Source organism: Pristis pectinata, chromosome 9 (genome assembly GCF_009764475.1).
Source record: "Pristis pectinata isolate sPriPec2 chromosome 9, sPriPec2.1.pri, whole genome shotgun sequence".
NCBI classification, from domain to species: domain Eukaryota; kingdom Metazoa; phylum Chordata; class Chondrichthyes; order Rhinopristiformes; family Pristidae; genus Pristis; species Pristis pectinata.
In genome coordinates this window covers 102,446,507-102,473,213 of record NC_067413.1, presented here as the reverse complement: position 1 = coordinate 102,473,213, position 26,707 = coordinate 102,446,507, and the positions used below count along the sequence as shown (strand labels likewise).

Genomic DNA, 26,707 nt, shown 5'->3' with positions numbered 1-26,707 from the left:
ATCTTATGTAGATTCACATTGCAACTTGCCTCTGATCATGTTACATTCCGATTGCCATGACATCTGTTGTTTGCACTGCTATAGTACTTGTGATTTTTTATCTTACAAGCAGAACAAAATTTTGGCATGAGAAACATTGCAGAATTCCTGATATAACCTGTTTGCAATTTGCATTGTTGTATTGAAAGATTTGTTGAAATGTTTATTACAGAAAAATTTGATATATTTGCATATTCCCAATGCTTGCAGAATGCTGCCTCAATGATAGTTCATCATTAATTTAATAGTTGCATTCAAGTAATTGAGCAAATGTACAAAATAAGAAAAAATACTGTTGATGCTGCAAGCTTGCACCAAATATCATAAATATGGAAATAGCACTCATTCAATAACCTTGGCTGAGTAATCTGCAAAAAATGTTGGAAGAATGAATGTAACGAAAACATTGTTTTCACCTTCTTTCAGATGCTGGTTTACCTAGAATGAGTTTCCAACTATTTTCTGTTCTAAATCAAACTGACAATTGGAAGATGTCTTTTTCCATTAAAACAACATTTGATGAGGAGAAAAAGTAATGTACACAAATACATAAAGCAGAAGATAATCCATTGATGGATTAGTAGTACATACGATATTTCATTTGTGTGTTTTGCTTCAACTCTCAAATGTACCGATGTAACACCAATAGAGAAATTTAAAGCACCTCAAACATTACTGTTTGGTACTCTGTATGGATACCTAACAGAGTGTATAATTATTTTCATGTTTATTCTGATTATGTGTAAGCTACAAGTTGTCATTACAATGTCAGTACATAAAGCTTTGGTAATGAAGAGAAGTACAATTTTGATAAATAGTAATGGGGACAAAGGCTGAACTATTTAGAATGCAGTCTTTTTCTGATCAGTTGCTAAAATGGAAGAGGATAAATGTAGAACAAACATAGAACAGAACAACACAGCCCAGGAACAAGCCCTTTGGCCCGCGATGTTGTGCCTAACTAATTACATTGGTAATCAAATGCCCAACTCAACTAATCCCTTCTGCTGACACAATGTCCATATCTCTCCATTTCCTGCACATTCCTGTGCCTATCTAAGAGCCTCCTGAATGCCTCTATCGTATTTGCCTCTACAACCACCCATGGCAGCATATTCCAGGCACCCACCACTCTCTATGTTTAATTAAAAAAAAATTTGCCCTGCGCATCTCCTCTGAACTTACCTCCTCTTACCTTAAATGCATGCTCTCTGGCATTAGGCATTTCAACCCTGTGAGAAAGATACTGACTGTCTACTCCATCTTTGCCTCATAATCTTATAAACCTCTATCTCATCTCCCCTCAGCCTCCACCGTTCCAGAGAAAACAACCCAGGCTTGTCCAACCTATCCACATAGCCATGCCCTCTAATCCAGGCAGCATTCTGGTAAATCTCTTCTATGCCCTCTCCAAAGCCTCCAGATCCTTGCCGTAATGGGGTGACTAGAATTGAATGCAGTACTCCAGATGTGGCCTAACTAGAGTTTTATAAAGCTGCAACATAACTTCCTGACTCTCGAGCTCAATTCCTTGACTAGTAAAGGCAAGCATGCCATATGCCTTCTTTACCACCCTAACAACCTGCATCGTCACTTAAAGGGAGCCATGGACTTGGACCCCAAGATCCCTCTGCAAATCAACACTGTTAAGGGGCTTGCCATTAATAGTGTACTGTCCCTTTACATTTAATCTCCCAAAGTGGAACACTTCATATTTGGCCGGATTAAACTCCATCTACCATTTCTTTGCCCACATCTGCAACTGATCTATACCCCGCTGTATGCTTTGCCAGTATTCTATGCCATCCACCACATGACCAATCTTTGTATAGTCTGCAAATTTACTAACCCAGTCATCTTTATATCAAAAACAGCAGAGGTCCCGATACAGATTCCTGTGGAACTCCACTAGTCATAGACCTCCAGCCAGAATAATTCCCCTCAACCAGTACCTTCTGTGTTTTATGGGCAAGCCAATTCTCAATCCAAACGGCCAATTTACCCTGGATCCCATGCACCTCAATCTTCTGGATGAGCCTCCAGTGAGGAACCTTGTCAAAAGCCATACTAAAATCCATGAAGACAACATCCACAGCTCTACCTTAATCAATCACTTTTGTTACCTCCTTGGAAAAAGTCAATCAAGTTAGTTATTTAAGTTTAAGTAAAGACTGAAGGCAGAATGGGGGTGAGTATGGGCGAGGAACATTTAGATGTAAATGTAAATCATTGTATATACTCAGTGAAATTCCTTATTTGATAGAAAAGGCATTTGTGTGTTGGTAGTCCTTCAAGATAGTTTATTTAGTCTCTCATTACAAGACATGAATAAATATTTTAATGTTGAAAATTTCAGTGGGTATGTTTATTTCGGGGAAGAGATGCAAAATGCAATTGTTGAAAACCTTTTATTTGGAAATATTTCAGTGAATTAGGTAATAAATGTAAGGAACTGTCTTCATGGAGAAGATCATAGAAACTTACAAAAATGTGGAAATGCAGCATCCAATTTGTACACAGTAGGTTCCCAGAGAGAATTGTGTGATAACGATTTGGTAATTTATTTCATTAATAAATATTGACCAGCACACTGAGGATAATACCTCTGTTTTCAAAATACTCCAGAGCATATGTCTTATCCAAAAGATAGCACCTGTCATATAACTTTAGTAAACAAAGTAAAAACACTTAAGATTCAAAAGGAAGTGGCAAAATTAAATTGAACATCAACTTGCTGCAGGTATGAGTTGACAAGAGTTTTCATGATGGTGGGCTGCATGCAGTGGGTTCCACAGGACCAGTGTATAAGAACATATCGGAAGCAGTAGTTGGCTTTCATGCATTAACTCCATATCCTTTAATTTCCTTGCTGTCTAAAAATCCATTGATACCCATTTTGAACCAGCAGCATGGTCTCCACATCCCTCTTGGGTAGAGAATTCTAAAGATTCACGATCCTCTGAAGAAATCTCTCATCTTTGACCAGAATGGCTGACCCCTTCTTTGGGAATAAGCACGAGGCTTTGTGCTGCTTATAAATTATATGGACTTGCATGTTGGGATCATATTCAAGAAATTTGCTGGTGAAGTCAATAATGGTTTGATGGATAGTGGGAAATCAAGGCTGCAGGAACACATCAATAGGGTAGTTAGATGCAGACAAATGTGGCGAGCAGAGTTTAATTTAGAGAAATGAGGATTGCATCTGAGGAGGACAAACAAGGCAGAAGAATAGACAATAATTGGTCGCCTACCCAAAAGTGTAGAGGAACAGTGGCATCTTGGCATGTAGGGTACCTTGACCTGTTGAGTTCTTCCAGCAGTTTATGTTTTGCCCTCCAGATCGAGGACTGTTTGTATCCCACCTAGTTCTATAGTGGCAACAGATCACAAGACAAAGGAGCAGATTTAGGCCATTCGGCCCATCGAGTCTGCTCCATGAGCTAAACTAAAAACTATTCTGATCTAGCCCCAAATTCTGGCCTTATCCCCATATCCCTTGATACCATGACTAATTAGATACCTATCTATCTCCTCAAACGCCCCCAATGATTGGGCCTCCTCAGCTGTACGTGCAAAGAATTCAATAATTTCACTACCCTCTGGCTAAAGAAATTTCTCCTCGTTTCTGTTTTAAACCAGTACCCTCTAACTCTAAGATTGTGCCCTCTGGTCCTGGACTCACCTACCAAGGGAAACAGCTTAACCATATCTACTCTGTCCGGTCTTTTCAACATTCTAAATATTTCTATGAGGTCTCCTCTCATTCTTCTGTACTCCAGTGAGTACAGTCCAAGAGCCGACAAATGCTCATCATATGTAAGCCCTTTCATTCCGGGTATCATCCTTGTAAATCTTTTCTGAACCCTCTCCAACATCAGTACATCCTTCCTAAGATATGGGGCCCAAAACTGCACACAGTATTCCAAATGAGGCCTCACCAGTGCTCCATAGACCCTCATCAACACTTCCCTACTTTTATACATTATATCTCTCAAAATGAATGCCAACATAGCATTCGCTTTCTTTACCTCCAATCCGACCTGGTGGTTAACCTTTAGGGTATCCTGCACGAGTACCCCCAAGTCCCTTTGCACTTCTGTACTTTGAATTTTCTCCCCATCTAGATAATAATCTGCTCATTTATTTCTTTTTCCAAAGTGTAGAATGGCACATTTCTCAGCTATCAACAAATCCAGCTTTCATACATTTGCTTTCTTCTTCATTAACATATATTGTAAACATTTGTGGTCCCAGCACTGATCCCTGTGAAACCCCATTGGTCACAGGCTGCTGATCTGATTCAGTGGCAACCTTCACCCTTGCAACCAATGCATACCAGATCACACTGACGTGCTATATAAAATAAAAAAAAGTTGTTAACTCACATCCATTGATTTGTTCCCCTCTTCTGCCCTAAACATTCATTCCATCCTTTACTGATGTACTCTGTCTGTAATGCACAACATCTACAAAGTGCATTGCTGTTACTTGCCTAGGCTACTCTGACATGGGGACACCACCACCTGGGTGTTCCCCTCCAACCCATACACCATTCTAAGTCAGAAATGTATCACCGTTCCTTTGTCATTACCATGTCTAAACATACAACCCCCTCCCCAATAACGCTGTAAGATTATTTTCACCAGAAGGACTATAGTGGTTCAAGAAAGCAACTTTGTCACCACATTTTTAAAGGTAATGAAAGATGAGCATTAAATGTTGGTCTTGTCAACAACACCAAGGTCCAAAAAGAAATGAATCGGTTAAAGAAAACAATTGATTCGTTTGTGAATTATTGTAATTCTGTATCCTCTGGAAAAATAAATTCCATTTTCCCTCTCAAAATCTTTCATAATTTTGAATTAATTTTCCTCTTATCCTTCTCCTTGAAGATAGCAATCCCATCTTATTCAGTCTCACTAAACAATAGAGATCTCTCATTTCAGGTGCCATTTTCATAAATTCCTTCTGCCTATTCTTCAAGATGTGAACTCCTTCCTGAATTGTGATGGACAGAATTGCCTAAAGTAACCAAACAATAGCCTGAAGTAAAAGTAGAAAATGCTGGAAATACTTAGCATGTCAGGCCGCGTCTATGAGAAGAGAAACAGAGCTAATGCTTGAGGTCAAAGACCCTTTATCAGAGCTGGGAAGGAGACAAAGCAAGCAGATACAATAGTGAAATTTAAGAGCATTTAGATAGGCACATGAACAGGCAGGGGATGGAGGGAAATAGATCAGATGCAAGCTGATGGGATTAGTTTAAATTGTTATTGTGGTTGGCACAGACATTGTGGGCTGAGAGCCTGTTTGTGTGCTGTACAGCTCTGTGTTGAGCTGCAGAGAGAATGTGGGAGTTGGAATATCTTTGATGGAGTAAAACAGGTTAACAGCGAGGAGAAATTGTAAATAAGGTATCTGGTAAATGATTGAATGGGAGCAGTTACAGAGTGATAATACAGACAAAAGAATGTGGGAGTTGAGAAATGCAAAACAGAAAGATATGCCTGGCAGTTCAGACTGGGCATATCCTCTCCTCCCAGAGGGGGAAAAGGTGTGATTTTAACAAAAAAAAAGATCCCCCTACATCAACACTGTTAAGGGTCTTGCCTTTAACAGTGTATTGTCCCTTTACATTTGATCTTCTAAAGTGCAACACCTCGCAGTTGGCCGGATCAAACTCCATCTGCCATTTCTCTGCCCATGACTGCAACTGATCTATATCCCATTGTATCCTTTGACAATCTTTGAGACTATCTACAATGGCACCAATCTATGTATCATCTGTGAACTACTAACCCACCCATTTATGTTTTCATCCAGGTCATTTATATATATCACAAACAGCAGAGGTATCAGTACAGATCCCTGCAGAACACCACTTGTCATGGATGTCCTGCCAGAATAAGTCCCAGCAATCACTACCCTCTGTCTTCTATGGGCAAGCCAATTCTGAATCCAAACAGCCATGTCATCCTGGATCCCATGTGTCTTAATCTTCTGGATGAGTCCACCATGAGGGACCTTGTCAAATGCCTTACTAAAAATCCACACCTCTACCTTCATTACCTCTTTGGAAAAACTCAATCAAGTTAGTAAGATGTGACTTTCCCTGCACAACGCCATGCTGAATGTCCCTAACTGGGGCATGGTTTTCTGAATGCTCATCAATCCTATCCTGAAGAATCCTCTTCAATAGCTTCCCTACTACTGATGTGAGACTCACCATATATTATACACACATTGTGAGACTCACTTGTATGTTAATATAACTTCCCTACAGATTTACTCTTTGATCTCCCTCTCCCTATTAAGTGGTTTATAGAATAATCCAAGAAGCTATTTGAATAATTTGACGAAGTCCTGCATGGTAGTCTCGTTGGTTGGTTTGGAAGGTGAGATCACATGGAATCCACGGTGAGGTAGCCAATTGGATACAAAATTGGCTTGGTGGATGGAGGCAGATATTGTTTTATTATTGTCACGTGTCCTGAGACAGTGAAAAGATTTTGCGTGCCGTCCAGACAGATCATGCCATATGTAATCGAGGGAGTCTTGAAGCATTTCATGATGATGGATGCCAGACCCACTGGCCAATAGTCATTCAGGCATATTACCTTGTTTTTCTTTGGTACTGGGATGTTGGTCGTCTTAGAGCAGCTGTCAGCTGATCCACGCAGAAGCATTGAGCTCATCAGGGAAGGATGCACTGTTTTCAGCGATACTGCATGACTTTGTTTTGTAGCCCATTATAGCAGACAAGCCTTGCCACATTTGATGGCTAGTCTGGGACTCTAGTTTGGACTGGTATTGTCCCTTGGCATTCCTAATGGCTTTGTGAAGGTAGTACCAAATAGCTTCTGGGATTATTCTATAAACTACTTAATAGTGAGAGGGAGGTCAAAGAGTAAATCTGTACGGAAGTTATACTAACATACAAGTGACTATACAGTGAGTCTCACAATGTTAGTACAATATACAGTGAGTCTTATGTCATTAGTAGGGAAGCTATTAAAGAGGATTCTTAGGAATAGGATTGAGCATTCAGAAAGCCATGGCCTAGTGAGGGACATTCACCATGGCTTTGTGTAGGGCAAGTCACATCTTACTAAGTTGATTGAGTTTTTCATGTATGGGTCAGTGTCACCTGACTTGAATGCCTCAGACCTGGACTTCAGTTAGGAGTGGATCTCTCGGTTTATCCATGGTTTCTGGTTGGGGAACACCCAGATTCCCTTCATTGGCACTCAGACCTCTGCGCACTTACTAATGAAGTCTGTGACGTCAGTAGCATATTCAATTAGGTAGGGTGGTAGTTGAGGGTTGTTTTTCAGATTGGAGGGTTGTTTTTCAGATTGGAGGCCTGTGACCAGTGGTGTGCCGCAGGTTTCAGTGCTGAGTCCACTCTTGGTTGTCATCCATTATTAACGATTTGGATGACATTGTTGATAACTTAGTTTGCGGATGACACAAAAATTGGTGGTGGACAATGAAAAGGGTTATCTAAGTTTACAAGAGGATCTAGTCCAGCTTGGAAAATGGGCCACAGAATGACATATGGAATTTAACTGGGACAAGTGCGAGATGTTGCACTTTGGTAAATTAAACCAGGGTAGGACTTAGTAAATGGCAGGGCCCTGGAAAGTGTTGTAGAACAGAGAGACCTAGGGGTACAGATACATAATTCCCTCGAAGTGGAGACACACAGGTAGGCAGGATGGTGAAGAAGGCATTTGGCATACTTGCCTTCATTGGTCAGGACATTGAGTACAAGAGTTAGCATGTCATGTTACAGCTGTTCAAGATGTTGGTGAGACTGCGCTTGGAATACTGTGCGCAGTTCTTGTTGCCTGGGTAAAGGAAGGATGTCATTAAGCTGGAAAGGTTGCAGAAAAGATTCACAAGGATATTGCTGGGGCTTGAGAGACTGGATAGGCCGGGACTGTTTTTCCTGGAACATTGAAGGCTAAGGGGTGACTTTATAGAGGTTTATAAGGGACATAGATGGTAAATGGTCACAGTCTTCTTCCCAGGGTTGGGGAGTCTAAAACTACAGGGCAGAGGATTAAGGTGAGACGGGAAGATTTAAAAGGGATTTGATGGGCATATTTGATTTTCACATAGAGGGTGTTGGGTAGATGGAATGAGCCGCCAGAGGAAGTGGTAGAGGCAGGTAAAATACATTTAAGCAGGTACATGGATAGGAAAGGTTTAGAGGATAGGGGCCAAACATGGGCAATTGGGACCAGCTCAAGCAGACAACTTAGTTGGCGTGGACAAGTTGAGCCCAAGGGCTTTTTAACATGCTGTATAACTTCATGACTCGAATTTGCGTTTGAGGTACAGTCTCTTTTTAAGTGCATGATATTTAAAAAGGGATTTAATGTGCAAATTGCTTTACAAATGCACGAGCCTTTATTGATTTCCTTATCAGTAGGCGAAAAACCGAAGGAGAATATTTCTTCTATCTGGTGAGTGCATGCCTGCTGTCATTTTCACAGCTGGAGTGAGGGCTTCAAGCAACGAAAAGGAGGTGCAGCTGCCATGTCAAGAAGGTAGCTGCTTTTGAGAGCCCTCCTTGATGAGCATGTATGCACCTTCTTAAGAAAGTCTTTGCCTTTGAATCTGTCAGTCACAACTTACCCCTATCCAGGTTGTCCATTGCTTGCTTTGAATTGTGCAGGAAGTCCACATCCCATCTTTATACATGAACATGGGAGCAGGCATAGGTCACTGGGGCCCCTCAACCATTCTTCACCATTTAACATCTGACATCCACCATCATGAATGCTTCGAGAGGCTGGTCATGGCACACATCAACTTCAGCCTCCCAAACAACCTCGACCGACTGCAATTCACCTATTGCTGAAACAGGTTCACAGTGGATGCTATCTCCCTGGCCCTCCACTCATCTCTGGAGCATCTGGACAGTAAAGGTACCTACACTAGACTATTGCTTAGTGACTTCAGCTTCACCTTCAATACTGTAATTCCAAGCAAACTCATCTCCAAATTCATAGACCTGGGGCCCAACAGCTCTCTTTGCAACTGGATCCTTGATATCCTGACCAGCAGACTGCAATCAGTAAGGATAGGCAGCAACACCTCTGCCACAATTACTCTCAACACTGGTACCCCACAAGGCTGCGTCCTCAACTCCCTACTCTACTCCTTATGCACTCAAGACTGCATGGCCAGATTCTGCTCTAACTGCTTCTACAAGTTTGTAGGTGACACCACCATAGTGGGCTGAAGCTCAAAGAATGATGAATTGGAGTACAGGAAGGAGATCGAGAACCTCGTGGCATGGTGTTATGACAACAACAACCTTTCCCTCAATGTCACCAAAACAAAAGAGCTGGTCATCAACTTCAGGAAGGTGGGTGGTGTACATGCTCCTGTTTACATGAATGATGCTGAGGTGAAGATGGTTGAGAGCTTCAAGTTCTGAGGCGTAAACAGAACCAATAGCCTGTCCTGATCCAACCACATAGATGCCACGGCCAAGAAAGTGCACCAGGGTCTCCACTTCCTCAGGAGGCTAAAGAAATTTGGCATGTTCTCGTTGACCCTCACCAATTTTTATAGATGCACCAGAGAAACCATCCTGTCCAGCTGCATCATGGGTTGGTATGGCATCTGTTCTGCACGAGACCATAAGGAGCTGCAGAGAGTTGTGGAAACAGCTCAACACATCAGGGAAAGCAACCTCCTTTTCATGGACACTGACTATACTTCTTGCTTCCTCGGTAAAGCAGCCAAAATAATCAAAGATGCCTCCCACCCTGGACATTCTCACTTCTCCCCCTCACTCATTGGGAAGAATATACAAAAGCCTGAAAGCACGAACCACTGGGCTGAGGACCGCTTCTATCCCTTTGTTATAAGACTATAGAACAGACCTCTTGTACGATAAGATGCACTCTTGACCTCACAATCTACCTCATCATGACCTTGCAACATATCGTCTGCCTGTACTGCATTTTATCTGTAACTGTTACACCATATTCTGCATTGTTATTGTTTTCCCTTGTACTGCCTTGATGTACTGATATGATGAAATGATCTGTGTTGATGGCATGCAGAACAGTTTTTCACTGTACCTCGGTACATGTGACAATAATAAACCAATTTATATGCAGACAGAGGGGATTAGGTGTCATTAGCTTAATTAATTTGGCACAACATCATGGTACTGTTCTATATATGAGTGACTCTTATGTTTATGGCTCCCTCTTTTCATTCACCACATGTGGAAGCATCTTTGTCTAGCTATTGAAACCCTTCTGTCAGGTTGCTTCTTGGTTTTCTGTTAAATTTTCTTTGTTTTGTATGTATATAGTGTCTCTTTTTGAATAAGTATTAGTAATATTAGAGACACTTTCCTCTGCAGTCATGGTAGCACAATGGAAAATGCAGAACATATTTCTGCTCATATCCAGTTATGTTCTGACTAGTAACCTGGTTATGAAGAAGAGCACATTCTCTTCCTTCAATTTATTTTTATTCATTTGGCTGTGCTTGATTCTTTGGCACAAATCATACTTTTATATTTATTTAAGACACTGACACTAACCCTTATCCTAACCCTAGCCGTTAACCTACTTTCTCACCCATGCTCATCATCTCCCTCCTATTCTCCCACCACCGATCTGCACTAGGAGCAATTTACAACAGCCAATTAATCTAAAAACTAGCATTGCTTTCAACTATGGGAAGAAAGCAGCACCTGGGGCACACCCATACAGTATTATGATCATTGCTCCCTGTCATTAATTAACCCTTTCTTATTTTATGACATTACATCTAAAATAGCCTACGTCACTGTTATTGATGTGGAAAGTAAATATGTAAAAATCAAACAGTTTTATTTTAGATTACAGAATTTTCAAGGGACAAGAAGCAAATGATTTGTTTAGGTAAGTGCATTAAGTGGAGATGTAATGAAAAGTAAAGGAATACTGGTAGGAGTAGAATACTGGTAAAAAATGCCTTAATCCAAAACAAATCTGTGCATGCCAGTCAAACTGAGAGAAGGATACATTGCAAAATAAAACCAGATTGTCTGATGGGTCATTTGCTAGGGCAAATCAAACTCAGTGAAAATTTTTTTTTACCAATTGTAAGAAAATAGTTTTCACTAGAAGAGATGAAACAATTAAAAGCTTCATTTGAAACAGTCAAAAGGAACCTGGAGAAGAAAAGTAATGAATAGCAACAGTAACAATGGGAAAGTCTCTTCCAAGTTTGTATATAAATAATTACACTGGTATTGAGAATGTTTTACACCAGAATCAATGGACTCTCAGGTTATGGCCCTGATCTTAAATGGTGATCAGTCTTCACCACCAAAAAGGATGATGATATAACTGAAAATATCAAAGCAAAGATGGGTATTGTCCTGACAAGTAGAAGGACGTGTGGAGCTGAGTGGGTGGGAAGTGGGATTGGTGATAATGGGAAGTGTTCTCAAAATAGATGGGTATACTAGCCCTTCAAACAATTAACCAAGAATAATGAAAGAAATGGCAGCTTTGTTCTGCAAGTCCCTTACTCACATATTTAACACTTTGATAGGATCCGAATAATTTTGTGGACTGGTGGGAGGCCCTTGTGACCATATTCAAAGTAGTCATGAATTTCCAAACCAGGGAATTTGGCTTCACTGTCAGGAAAGCTTCCAATAGGAATCCTTATAAATACTCTGCAAATTTATTCTTGATGCCATATTACTGTTACTTATTGTATTTTACATTCTGAAACACTGCAGGTTGAATTTTCTTATCCACCATTGATTCCAGAAGAAGGACACGATGGTCACAGCTTGCCCGAGGAATGGAAATACCTTCCATTTCTTGCTTTGCCAGATGGAGCACATAACTACCAAGAGGGTGAGATAAATGAAGGAATCCATTAATATTTATGCTAACTACAGTAATTGTTAATATCAGTTTGTAATACTTTTACCCAAGATTATGTTCATTCTCAGGGGAAAAACACACTTGATCATTCTGCTGACATTCTCACTATGAATTGAGCATGGATCCTTGTTCAGGTGCTTCAAATGGTTACTTTTTTGGTAAAGAATTTGAGACTTCTCCAAGTTTCCTGGTTGTCTTCTTCCCACAGAACTACTAAACACAATTTTTTTGCTTATTGGTATTATTACTGATATGGATCGTTAACAATATGAATTTGATTGTCCCCATGTTGTTTAAATTTTTGTTGTATGGAGACCTATCATTGATAAATCTTATTGACTAAAATTTTTTTCACAACAGAAATTAATTGATTTTACAGGACATGACTAAAAGCCAAAATACTGAGCTAAAAATAAAAAGGTAAAAATGCATACACGAGATCTGTCTTCGACCAGATAATTTCCGCTTTGCCTCTTTAAATCATTCAATGGATGTAGTAATGTCAGCATTTGTTGTCCATTCTCAATTTCCCTTGTACTGAGAAGTTAGTTGGGACTCAAGCACTTGGTGTCTTTGCTATTGCATTTCACACAGACAGGCTGGACAAAGTAAGGACAGTTGAATTTCTTCTCTGAAGGTCATTAGTGAACCAAGTGGATTTTACTGACAGTCATGTTGTTTTGTGTTTGGTCACTAACACCAACATTTCTAGTTCTAGATTAATTCCTTATATTTAAGTTCCTCAGCTGCTGTAGTGGGATTTGACTCTTGTCTCTGGATCAATGGTCGAGAAGTTTGGTTGTCAGCCCAATAACAAATTGTACTACCTTAACCTGAATTGAAAGGCAACAGAATGTATGAGCAATTTATTAACCAGAGATCATAGATTTAAAATAATTGGCAAAGATGCTAGGGGAGAAATGGGGAAAATTTTCCTAATTCAGGACATTGCACAGACCTGGAAACCATCAGCTAAAAATATGGAAATAGCAAGTTCCATTGGGATGGTTGCTGATTGTGTTCATATTTTAATTAGTTTTTGGTATCTGGCATTGATGGCAAGGCCAACATTTTTTGATCATCCCTAATTGCCCTTGAGAAGGTGGTGGTACATCATTTTCTTGAAGGTATTCCTGCAGTGTTGCTGGGGAGGGAGTTCTAGGATTTAGACTGATCAACAATGAAGAATTAGTGATATGTTTCCAAGTCAGAATGATGTGGCACTTGGGTAGAAGCTGCTGGTGGCATTGTTCCCATGCACTTGCCACCTTGTCCTGCTTGGTGGTGGAGGTTATGGTTTGGGAGGTGCTGCCAGAGTAGCCTGAGTGAGTAATTTTGTTGATGGTACACCCTGCAGCCACTGTGCAATGGCTTTGGAGGGAATGGATACTTAGGGTGGTTGATGAGGTGCCAATCAAGCAGACTTTGTTCTGGATGGTGTCGAGCTTGTTGAGTTATTGTTGCTGTGCTCATCATTGTGCTACTGATGTCCCTTGTATATGTTGCATTGAGGTGTCAGTTGGCTTGTCACTTGTCCCAGGATATCCCAGCCTCTTACCTGTTCTTATCGCCAAGGTGTTTATGTGACTGGTCCGGTTGAGTTTCTGGTCAGTGATGTCCTCCAGCATATTGATGGTGGGTGCTCATTAATGGTAATGTAATTAAATGTAAAGGGTAGTTTGTAAGATTCTTTCTTGTCAGAGATGGACATTGCCTGTCATTTTTGTGGCAAGAATATTACTTGCCACACCAGTTCATGCCTGAATGTATTCTAGTCTTGCTGTATGCAGACATGGTCTGCTTCATTTACTGAGGAGCTGTTAATGGAATTGGACATTGTGCAGTCATCAGTGAACAACTCCATTTTTGAACTTTGTTGGAAGGAAGGTCATGGATGAAGCAGCTGAAGGTGGTTAGATTCCTGTCGTGAAGTCCTAGGGCTGAAATGATTGATAACCACACCCAGCTTCCTTTTGTGTGAGTAATGATTCAAGTCATTGATGGGCATTCAGCTCAATTTTACCAGTGCAGCTTGATACTCAGTCAAATATTACCTTTATGTCAAGGGCAGCTCTTTGGTCCACATTTGGATAAAGTCTGTGATGAAATCTTGAATGGATTGGTCCTAGCAAAACTGAAAATGGGCACAAGTGAGAAGGTTATTGGTGAGTAAGTGCCACTTGATAGCACTGCCGTTAACAGTTTCATCACTTTGCTGATGATTGGGAATAGACTGCTTGGGTGATAATTAGCCAGATTGGATTTGTTCTGCTTTAGTGAAAAGGGCATATCTGGACAATTTTCCACATTGTTGCTGTAGGTGTTGATGTTGTAACTATACTGGAACAGTTTGGCTTGAATTGCAGCTAGTACTGGAGCACAAGTCTTCAGTGCTATAGCTGAGATGTCTGATCCCAGCACCTTTGCTGTATTCATTGCTCTCAAACATTTCTTTAGATTACATTGAGTAAGTTAAATTGGCTGGAGACTGGCTTTTGTGATTGTGGGGATCTTGGGAGATCAGGGACATGTACTTCATGGTGACACCTGCCAGAAGTGTGTCCAGCTGCAACTCCTGCCAGACTGCCTAGAGTGGTTGACGCTTCAGATGGACTCACTGGAGTATCCAGGATGTGGAGAATGTTGTAGACAGTGCATTAGTGAGCTGGTTAATCACTCTGCAGGTACAGAAAGAAAGGAGATGAGTGACCACCAGCAAGAGTAGGCACGTAGTCCAGCAGTCCCCTGTGGGGGAACTGACGAGAATACTGTATTGGGGGTGGGGGGGGAGGAGGTGGGTGTGTGGAGGTGGCCATCCAGGGAAAAACAGAGGCAGCAGCCCAGTTCATGGCACCATAGTGCGTGCTTCTGTACAGAAGGAAGGGTGGGTGTGGAGGCGGGGGGGGGGGGGGGGTGGGTGGGGGGGGAAGCGGGTGGAAACAAGACTGGGGGAGTGATAGTGGTAGGGTCAATGATGTCTTGGAGCAGCTGCAGGACATTCAGAAAGGGGAGGGTGAACAGCCATGTGTTGTGGTACATATAAGTACCAATGATGCAGGAAGAAGAAGGGATGAGGTCCTACACCATGAGTTTAGGAAGCTCAGTGGCCATTTAAAGAGCAGGACCTCAAAGGCTGTAATCTCTGCATTACTTCTGGAGCTAAGATTTAGTGAGTACAGGAATAGGATAGGTCAGATGAATGTGTGGCTGAAGGGATGGTGCTTGAGGATGGGCTTTAGGTTCCTGGATTACTGGGGGCTGTTTATGGGGAAGGTGGGACCTGTACAAACAGGATGCATTACACCTTACAACCAGAGTGGGTCTATAATCCTTGCTGGGAGGTTTGCTAATGATGTTGAAGAAGGTTTAAACTGATTTGGCAGGGGAAAGGAGCTCAGTAGTTCAGATGGAGAGCACCTCAAGGGAAAAAAGGCTGTGTCCAGTAGGCAGAACACTTGAGTCAGTGCACATCAAGGGAATTCAAAGCTTAATTGCATCTATTTTAATGCAAGGTGTACAATTACTCAAGTAGATTAACTCAAAGCTTTAATAAACACAAGTTTCAACAATATTGTTACCTTCACTGATACATGGTTGAAGGATAGGCAGGACTGGCAACTTGATATCCAAAGATATAGAATTTTTAGGTGAAACGGGAGAGTAAAAGGGGAGATTGCATTACTTCAGTATTGAGAGAGGAAATACCAGAACGTTACTCAAATGAGGCCACGTGAGTAGAAATTAGAAACTAAAAGGGGGAATATTACAGACTGGACAACAGGAGATAGAGGAACGGGTATGGAGGGAGATATCAGAGAGATGTAATAAAAAGTGTTATTGTAATAGGGGACTTTAGTTTTCAGATATTAACTGGGATTACCTTAGCATTAAAGACTCAGAAAGGGTTGAACTTTTGATGTGTGTCCAGGAGAGCTTTTTGATGCAAGATGTAGATATACCAGTGAAGGACTGGACCTTGGAGAATGTAACTGGTGAAGTGGAGGAAGTGTCAGTAGGAGAACATTTTGGAAATAGTGACCATAACTCATATATTTTAAAGTCCTTATTGTTACGGACTCAGTGAAAGTCCCTTTAAGATAGAGTGTGTATGTGTGTGTGGGGCATGCTTACGTCAATAGAAGATAAAGGACGTATTGACGTTGTTGAAGAAGTTAGAAGAAGAAGGAGAGAGAGAGAAGGGAGAGAGACACCAGCCTGCTCGTGTTCTCTATTGATGGATGAGAAACAATAACTGTGTCTGCCACTGAAATCCATGTATGGAAGTTGGAAGTAATCCGGTGGAGTTCACTTTGTTGCTGACCTGTAGAAGGAAACAGGTATTTGTGTGGACGACCACGATTCGGATGCTTTTCGGGGTGAGGAAGTCACTACCAAGTAAACACTGGAGTGTCGTTTGGGTTCCATCGTGGAACATTTGGATTTCGTATGTACTCTCTCTCTGTTTTTCTACATCTACGTCTTATCTTCAGACAACGGTGGTTGTTGAAGAAGCCCTTGCTCATGTTTCACCTTATGACTTGCGGAACTGAATTTTAAGAACCATTCCGGAACTTGGAGTTTGGGACTTTGTCACACACACACACGACGAGTTTAGTTTTGGGGTTAACGTTCGAGGTTTAACATTTTTGAATTCTAACATACTAACATTTTTACTTTTATTTTACGTATTATCATAAGTAGTGATTAATAAAATAGTTTTTAACACTGAATCATGCTCAGTGTGTTTCTTTTGTTGCTGGTTCGTGACATTATGGAAAAGGAAAGGGATTGACCAGAAAATACAATAGGGGCATTCAAGAAGTTCTCAGATAGGCACATGAATGTGAGGGAAATGGTAGGATATGGATATTGTGTAGGCAGAAAGGATTAGTTTAGCTGGGCATTTTATTACTAATGTAATTAGTTTGGCACAACATTGTGGGCCGAAGGGCCTGTTCCTGTGCTGTACTGTTCTATGTAATTAAGGTTTAAATTGGTGTAAGGCCAATTTTCGACTTGGCCAAAGAATCATTTTTGTTTTTACTGGTCATCTTGTGCTCGAGGGATGGGGCCGTACTAGACCTTGTATAGGGGAATCAGGGTTAGGGTTTTTTTTTCCCAAGGCTATTTCCAAGGCTAGGTGATCGGAGTTTCAGTAGGAGAGCATTTTGGGAACGTAAAAGTTATTGTCATACAAGTCATAGAATGATACAGCACTGAAATGGCTATTCAGCCCAACTCATCCACACAGATCAGTTGGTACTCATCCATATTAATCCTGTCTCCCAGCACTTGGTCCATAGCCTTTTATGCTTCAGCAATCCAAGTGGTTATCTGAACCCAGATTCCACCACTCTCTCAGGCAGTGCATTCCAGGTACTCGCCAGCAAAAGAATTTCCCCCTCCTATCCCCCCTAAATCTCTCTCCCCCTTGCTCTAAATCCATGTCCTCTGGACTACAATTCTGTAAGTTCTAAGATAGTTACGGATAAGGATATGTTTGGTCTTTGGGTGAAAGTGCTAAGTTGCAGGAAGGCTAATAACAACAGTTTTAGGCAGGAAGTGGAGAAAATAGAAGAAAACCCTAACCTGAAATCTAAATGATGAATAAATGTCAGATGTAAAGGCCAGTTGATCAGAGTTCAAGACCAGCATGTTCCTGTGAGGATAAAAGATGAAGAGGGTAAGGTTCAAGAACCTTGGATGACATGAGATATTGCAAGTTTAGTCAAAAATAAAAATGAAGCATATATAAGGTTTAGGAAGCTGAAACCAGACAAGGCCCTTGACAAATATAAAGTAAGCAAAAAAGAACTTCAATAAGAAATTAGGAGGGCTAAAAGGGCCCATGAAATGTCTTTGGCAAACAGGATTAAGGACACACAAGAGACTGCAGATGCTAGAGATTAAGGATCATTCCAAGGCATCTTATTCATATATTAGGAGCAAGTGGGTAGGGTAGGTCCATTCAAGGACAAAGGAGGGAACTTCTTCAGAGAGCCAGAGAAGGTGGGTGAGGTCCTTAATAAGTACTTTGCATTGGAATTCACCAAGGAGAAGGGTATGAATGATGGTGAGATTTGGGATGAGTATGTTGATATTCTGAGGCATTTTGACATGAAAAAAAAGTCTTCGGTGTCTTGAAAAACATTGAGTTGGATAAGTATCCAGGGCCTGATGGGATCTATCTCAGGATACTGAGGTAAGCAAGGGAGGAGATCGCTGGGACCCTGACAGAGATCTGGAGAATAACTTTTTAAAAAAAAAAGGCCCTTGACAAATATAAAGGAAGCAGGAAGAAATAATGGACCGACCCTTTCCCTTGCAACCCTCTTGCGGCTAATAAATCTATAAAATGCCATGGGATTCTTCTTAATCCTACTTGCCAAGGACATTTCATGGCCCCATTTAGTCCTCTTAGTGTCTTGTTTAAGTTCTTTCCTGCTTCCTATATATTAATCAATGATCTTTGTTCATTAAGGGGAACAGGGACAAACCAGGAAGTTATCAGCTTGTGAGCCTTGTATCAGTGGCAGGGAGTGGAGAACCACTCCTCTTCCTCTCCTACCTGGCTCCTACCCATCATCCTTCACCCTTTCTTGGTCCATCAATCACCTCCCGGCCCCTGTCTCACCCTTCCCCCTCCCCTTTTTATGACAGCTATCTTCCCTCTCCACTCAGTCCTGATGCAGGATCTCGACCCAAAACTTCAACAATTCCTCTCACCTTCCCTGCCCTCCCCAAGATGCTGCTCGACCCACTGAGTTCCTCTGGCAGTTGTTTCTTGCTACAGTTTACTGGATAAGATTCTTAAGGACAAGATTTACTCACATTTGAAAAAGCATGGCCTTGGGATAGTCAGTATATCTTTGTGCTGGGGAGCTTCTGCCTCACAGATTTGATTGATTTTTTTTTGAGGAAGTGATGAACATGATTGATGACAGTAGGGCAGTGGATGTTGGGACTACAGGGACTTCTGCAAAGCATTTGACAAGGTCTCTGCCTCGTGGTAGACTGGTCCAGAAGATTAAGACACATGGGATCCATGGTGAGCTGGAAAATTGAATCCAACATTGGCTTGGCCATAGAAGACAGAGGATAGCAGTAGAGGGTTTTTCTGACTGATGGTCTGTGACCAGTGGTGTTCTGAAAGGATCAGTTTTGGGACCTCTGTTGCTTGTAATTTATGTTAATGATTTTGATGAAAATATAGGTGGTCTGATTATTAATTTTGCAGATGACTTGAAAATTGGTGGAGTTGTGAATAACGAGGAGGGTTGTCAAAGGATACAGAAGGATACAGATCAGTTGGAAATTTGGGCAGAGAAATGGGAGATGGAGTTTAATCCTGACCAGTGTGAGCTAATGCATTTTTGGAGGTGAAATGCAAGAGGAAAGTAGAAGTAAATGGCAGGACTTTTCGGAGCATTGATGTACAGAGTGATCTTGGGGAACAAGACCAGAATTTTCCTTAAATTGGCAACACAAGTGGATAGGGTGGTAAAGAAGGCATTTGGCATACTTGCCTTCATCAGCCAGGGTGTTGTATTTAAAAGTTGGGAAGTCGTGTTGCGGCTGTACAAAATGTTATTTAGGCCATATTTGGAGGATAATGTGCAGTTTTGATTTCCAAACTATAGGAAAGAATAGGGTACAAGAGCTTCAACCTCTCCTTACAATTCTCTGTTGGACAAAATTGAATTGTTTTCTCTGGAGTCTCAGGGTCGACCTGATAGAAATATATAAAATTATGAGAGGCATAGATTGGGTAGATGGTCAGAGTAGTTTTTTTTCCCTGGGTGGAAATGTCAAATACTTGAGGGCAAAGATTAAAGGTGAGAGGGGGAAAATTTAAAGGAGATTTGCCAGTTAACTTTTTTTTTACATAAAGAGTGGTTTGTGCCTGGAATGTGCTGCTAGAGGAGGTAATGGAAGCAGATATGACAGCAACATTTAAGAGGCATTTAAAAAGACACATGAACAGGCAGAGAATGAAGGGGTATGGATCATGTGAAGGCAGATGGAAATAGTTTAGATTGGCATCATGGTCAGTGCAGATGTGGTGGGCCGACAGGCCTGTTCCTGTGCAGTACTGTTCTATGATATAATTGTTTTTCTCTCTCCTTCAGATACCGTTTATTTTCATTTGCCTCCAAGAAGTGGAAATCAAAAGACAGTTTATGGTGTTTCTTGCTACCGTCAGATTGACGCCAAGGTGTGTTTTCCTTACTGAAAATATAACAAATAATTTGTTATGGCAGCTGAGGAAGAACTGTTTTGCAAGTTGTGTTTGAGGGAAGAAAAGACTACCATAGTTTATTATAACTTCTTTTGTTTAATACTCAAGCAGTCAATAACATGCATTTTGTGAAATTTTCTGGGGTTATTGTCTGTATTTCCAAAAAGCCCTTTTAATATTTGGAACTTGCTTTATTGGACCATAAGTGATAGAAAAATCAGTACTCTTTTACCTGAATTGATTATAACTGTCTCTCAATGCCAGTTAAAGTTGACAACTTTAACTTTTTCTTGGAGGAGGGCACAAAGATAACATAACTTAGTTACTCTTGGAGCTCAGGTTACACACTGAATAATATTTCAGCTTATGCAAAAATAATTTTTTTTATAGATGTGCTACTGTATTGGAGGAGGAGTGAAGAAGCCAGGGGGAGAACAACCAGTATCTTTGGTAGCTACCCTTGTCCCCACCAGTTCTTGGTGTAGGTGACCAATCTAGAGTGAGTGTTAGGGTACTGTAAAGGATGTAATTCAGTCTTCGATTGGACCTACATGAGGGTGGAGCTATGAAACTGACTAATACTGTTTTGTGTACAGGAATATTTTTGACCCATTTCTGCTCCTTTTTAGCCAGTTTCAGCCTAAACTAAGGTATTGAGTTCGGTTCTCAGCACCACACTTTTGGAAAGACATAAAGACTTCAGAAAGGATGTAGAAGAGATTTACAAGAATGATTCCAGCAATGAGTGATTTTAGTTACATTGATAGACCAGAAAAGTTGGTAGTGTTCTCCTTGGAACAGAACAGATCGAGAGAAATCCTTCAAAAAAAAAACAAGAGGTTGCAGAATGTAATGATTGGCAAGAGAAACAAAAGTGATATGACGAAATGTTTTTATAATATTGAACGTAGGGGAGGTAATGGAAGTAAATTCAGTTATGGTGCTCGATAAGTACTGAAAGGCAAAATAAGATCTTAAGGGGATAGGGTGGAGCAGTGGGAGTGTTTGTTCTTGCATGGAACCAACATGGACTCCATTGATCACCTGGCTGCCAGCCATGTAACTTTGTAATTGTATGATTGTCTTGTAATTGCTAGCTTACCTTTCTGAAGTTCATCCAACACTGTTTTGGAACTTAACTTGTAGAGAAATTATCTTAAATGATTTACCAAGCTATTGCTGCAGCATTTTAATGCAGACATAACTTTTTTTCTTCCATTGTCATGATCATCCTTTGTTTTATTCATTTCATTCTCTATATCAAGCTGTGAAAATTTGTCTATATTTCTGTAAGGGCTTCATTCTTAACAAATGTTGCTTAATTTCAGACCCTGAAGGTTCGTCAAGCAGATGTCACGAGAGAAACTGTTCAAAAGAGTGTCTGTGTGCTCAGTAGGCTGGTAATTCACTAAATTTTTCTCAAATACATATCAAATGCATTTTCTTTAATAAAATAAATATAAAATTTTGGGAAGCAATAGGAGAAAGTACCATTTCATTGAACTTCTTTTGTTTTGTTGTCTGGTTTGAAAGTAATAATAACAAGCCTTGATGCTGATCAGACTTAATTTTATTTTTGACTTTATTTATAACTTTTCTGTTGGAATCCATTGAATGAACTGGTTCTGATGGGCCTACTGGGAAGTTATTCTTCCCTTCTGAAAAAGGGCTTGTTCAAGTTGCTCAAAAGCAAAAAAAATCTGTAGATCTTGGAAATCTGAAACAAAAATACAATATGAGGAGTTTGCATGCTCTCCCTGTGATCAAGTGGATTTTCCCAGATGCTCTGGTTTGCACCCATATCCCAAAGGTCTGTGGGTGGTAGGTCAGTTGGCAACTGTTAATTGTTCCAAGTATGTACGTGGGTGGTAGAATCTGTGGGGAGTTGGTGTGAAAGTGGGGAGAATAAAATGGGATTAGTGTAGGATGAGTGTAAATGGGTGTTTGATGGCTGGCAATGACTTAGTGGGCAAAGGGCCTATTTCCATGACGTGTGACTCTGTGCCAACAAAATGCTGGACAAACTCAACTGGTTGGGCAACATTTGTGAAGACAGAGTTAATGTTTCAATTTGGTGATTTTTCATTGGAACTGGGAAAAGTTAGACATCAGTTTTAAGAGACAAAGAGGAGAAGATAGGAGAGAATAAAAGGGAAGGTTGGTGATAGAATGGGGACCAGGAGAGCTTAAATATCATATGGCAGAGCTGCTGGCTTAAAAAGGGGGGGGGGGAAATATATCTGAAGTAGATGTACGTTGAAGGAGACAAATGACATCTGAAGTTGTCAGAAATGGGGAGAGGGGAAAAATTACTGAATGATTTAAAATTACTGAATGGCTAACATGGGGGCATAATTTTTAGGTGATTGGAGGAAGGTATAAGGGGATATCAGAGGTAAGTTTTTTTTAACCACAGAGTGGTGGGTGTGTGGAATGCACTGCCAGCAGAGGTGGTGGGGGCAGATACATTAGGGACATTTAAGAGACTCTTGGATAGCCACATGAATGATAGGAAAATGGAGGGCTATGTGGGAGGGAAGGGTTAGATAGATCTTAGAGCAGGATAAAATGTTGGCACAACATTGTGGGCCAAAGGGCCTGTACTGTGCTGTTATGTTCTATGATTGGAATGGCTGATTATCTGATATTGTTGAGTTCGGTGTTGGGTTCTGAAGGCTGGATTGTGCCAAATTCAAGATGAGGTGCTATTCCATGAGGTTATTCTGAGCAGAGTTGGAAAAGTAATGGAAAAACAGAGCGGTCAAAGTGGGATGGACAATTAAAGTGATGGACAACTGGAAGTGTCTTGGGGATGGAACAGAGATGTTCTGCACATTGATTAAAGCAGTTAAATGTTAGGTAGCCTTTTATTTGCTCTTCCTTATCCACGTTGAACTGATTGCCTTCGGCAAAGTTGTGATTGGAAATTCAATGTTTTGGTGAAATGTGGGTAAATATACTTCCTGCCCAATGTTATTTTAAACCAAATGCACACAGTAATGTAAACACAAATCATTCTTCGAATGTTGTTGGCTATGCTTGGAAATGACAGGTTTGTAATGAAGCTTTTTAACAAATCAGCCTATCATTTCAATCTGAGCAATTAGAAAATACTAAAATTAACTCTCAGATTACATCGTTTTTCTTTAAAGTTGTGTGTTTACAAATGTCCTTAATTTTACAATCAGATCATATCTGCACGCAAAGTCGGTTATTTGTCTGAAATAGTGATGCAAGTCACTTGCGCTATTATGAAGCATTTAAATGTTTTTGGGGTTACTTCTGGCCAGGTAGTGTTGAGAAGCACTGAAGTTAAATTGCTGAAGATCCTTGAATAAACAAAAGAAGAGCGCTGCATACAATTACCTGAGTAAAGTCCAAATTTGCATTGGTTTGAATAGGTCAGTCAAACAAATGGATTACTGGGTGATGTGAGAGAAAGATTTAAGTTTGAGACATTGGCACCAATAATTTGGGGAGAGATTATACCCATATCGATTCTACTCCATGATCTTTCTGGGTCTAGCTCATTCCTCCTTGTGTCACCCTTATCAGGGCTTGCCTCACCCCTTTCCATTTGTCTGCCCTTTAAGTGAGAAGTATTCTGCCATATTAAATTCTGACCTTAGTGACAGTGGAACTATGTTTCCGAAACATTCAGCCAAACTCATTTTTCTCAGTTATTGCCATGAATTCATTTTTTTTTAAGGAGGGATCATGCATTCAGCTAAAATCCTTCGTTTCCAATTTTTACAATTTTCCTTGAACTAATTTTATTTAATTTTTCAAAATTACATTTGAATGCTCTCTTCTGGTCTCTCAAACTTTTGCTACCCAAAATTTTTCTTAGATCTAAGAACTTACTTGTTGCTGCTGCTTAACCTTTCCTGTTAAATCTATAAATTGTTCCATCACCTGCACCCTATTCTCCCCCATGCACTTCTCACTTGACAGCCCTGTGTTTGCCCTGGTTAATTGATCCACCAGGATAATGGCACCAGTCTGGTATAAGTGAAGCCTCCCCCATTGGTTTATTCTCCCACCCTCTTTTCACTCCTCACTCTCATTCTGTTGCCATTGTATCATTAATGAATACTGTGGCACAGTTAGTTGAACCATTCCCTCATAGTGCCAGAGATCCAAGTTCAATCCTGACTTTGGGTTCTGTCTGTGTGAAATTTGCATGTTTCCTTTGTGACTGCATGGGTTACTTCTGGGTGTTCTGGTTTCCTCCCACATCCCAAAGATGTGCAGATTGGGAGGTTAATTGGCTGCCGTGAATTTCCCCAAATATGTAGGGGGATGGTAGCAACTAACGATAATGTGATGATTAATAGGTTTAGTGAGCTCGGGCTTTTCTCTTCGGAGAGAGAGGATGAGAGGTGACTTGAAAGAGGTGTACAAGATGATAAGAGGCATACATCGAGTGGACAGTCAGACTTTTTCCCAGGGTGAAAATGGCTAACACAAGCATGCATAATATTAAGGGGGATGTCAGAAGTAAGTTTTTTTTTTTTACACAGAGTGGTGGGTGCGTGGAATGCACTGCTGGCAGAGGTTGTGGGGCAGATACATAAGGGACATTTAAGAGACTCTTAGCCACATGAATGACAGAAAAATGGAGGGCATTGTGGGAGGGAAACATTAGATCTCAGAGCAGGATAAAATGTCAGCACAACATCGTGGGCCGAAGGGACTGTAGTGTGCTGTAATGTTCTATGTTCTAATATATAATTAATGTAAATGGCAGATTTATGGTCAGTGTAGAACTGGTGGGCTGAAGGAACTGCTTCCATCCTGTAAAAACTCTGCTCTCCCACTCATTGAGCCACATATTTAACGGATCTTTTCAAACCGATGCCAATTGGATATACCTAGAGTAGTAAACTGGCAATTAAGATATATTTCAGTCACGTGTATATCAAAACACACAGTGAAATACATCTTTTGTGTAGAATGTTCTGGGGGCAGCCCACAAGTGTTGCTGTGCTTCTGGCACCAAGATAGCATGCCCACAACTTCCTAACCTGTACGTCTTTAAAATGTGGGAGGAAACCAGAGCACCCAGAGGAAACCCATGCAGACACACGGGGAGAATGTACAAACTCCTCACAGACAGTGGTGGGAATTGAACCCGGGTGTCTGGTGCTGTCATCATGTTATGCTAACCGCTGTACTACAGTGCCTGCCTGAAGTTCTGCATTTTAATTTCAAACCCAGTTCTGCAAAGTAAATTATTAAATTTACTAGAGAAAGGTACAGTGTGATACTTACCACCACAAGGATTGGTGGAGGTGAATGATATGGGTAGATTGAAATGGAAGCCAGATATTGATCAGGTGAAATGAAGAAGAGTTGAAGGAGCCAAACAAGAAGCATAAATGCCGACATGGACCAATTGAGCTGAGTAGCCTGTTTTTCTGACATCTATTTTCTGTATCCTATATTGTCACTGATCTTCTCCCTCAGTGCCACTTTCCACTACTATTCCCATGTCCCTTTATTTCCTTCATACCTAGAAATCTATTGATCTTTGTTTTGTATAAATATAACAACTGAACTTGTACACCCCTCTAGGAATTTCAAAGTTTCATGTCTTCTAAAGAAAAGTTTTCATCTCATTTCAGTCCTAAACTGTCTTCTTAATCTTATCTCATGGTAAACCTTTCATCCCTGGAATCTTCCCTATATTCCCTCTATGGAAAGTATATTCTTTCTTGGGTAAGGATATCGAAAACTGTTCACAATACTGCTGATGTTTGGGGATCTCACCAAGACTTTACACAACTAAAATCTGACTTTGTTATTCCTTTTATTCAAATTTTCACATAATTAAGGCTAATATATTATTTGCCCTTTTAGTCATTTGTTGTACCTGTATTTTGGCCTGCGGGTACCTTGCTCCCTTTGAATAGGAACACTACCCACACTCGTCATTTAACAAATACTCCAATTTTCTGTTATGTGCACAGAAGTAGATGCCCTCATTTTTTCTACATTATATTCCATCTGCCATGTGCTTGCCCACTCACTCAGCTTGCCAAAAATCCTTCTGAAGCTTTTTGCATCATCGTTTGAAGAGACAATCCCACCTAGTTTAATATCATCAGCAAACTAGAAAATACGACATTTGGTCCCTTTAACTAAGTAGTTGCCATAGATTGTGAAAGACTGAGGTCCAAGCACTAATCCCTCTGGTATTCCACTAGTCACAGCCTGCCAACCCAAGAATGATTGCTCTTTTCCCAATCTTTGTGTTCTGTCCAATGATCAATTCTCAATCCATCTCCATTCCAACCCTCCAATTATATGTGCTCTAACATTGTTGATCAACCTCCTGTTCAGGATCTTGTCAAATTCCTTCCAAAAATCCAAATACACCACATCCAATTTACCTTCTCTGAAGTTAATTCTTTCCAAGTGTTCTGTTATTACATCTTTTAAATAGATTCTAGTATTTTTTCCCCACAGCTGATATTAGTCTGTAATTTCCAGTTTATTATTT

General features: G+C 40.6%; 1 protein-coding gene across 1 annotated transcript in view; it reads left to right on the top strand.

Annotated features, from left to right (window-relative positions):
• Positions 1-26,707, top strand: part of avl9 (AVL9 homolog (S. cerevisiase)) — a 172,546-nt gene that overhangs the window by 4,932 nt on the left and 140,907 nt on the right. Inside the window, exons 2-4 of the mRNA XM_052022816.1 lie at positions 11,813-11,933; positions 20,093-20,178; positions 21,531-21,602. Coding sequence (XP_051878776.1) covers positions 11,813-11,933; positions 20,093-20,178; positions 21,531-21,602 — 279 coding nt within the window. The remainder of the gene's footprint in view (positions 1-11,812; positions 11,934-20,092; positions 20,179-21,530; positions 21,603-26,707) is intronic.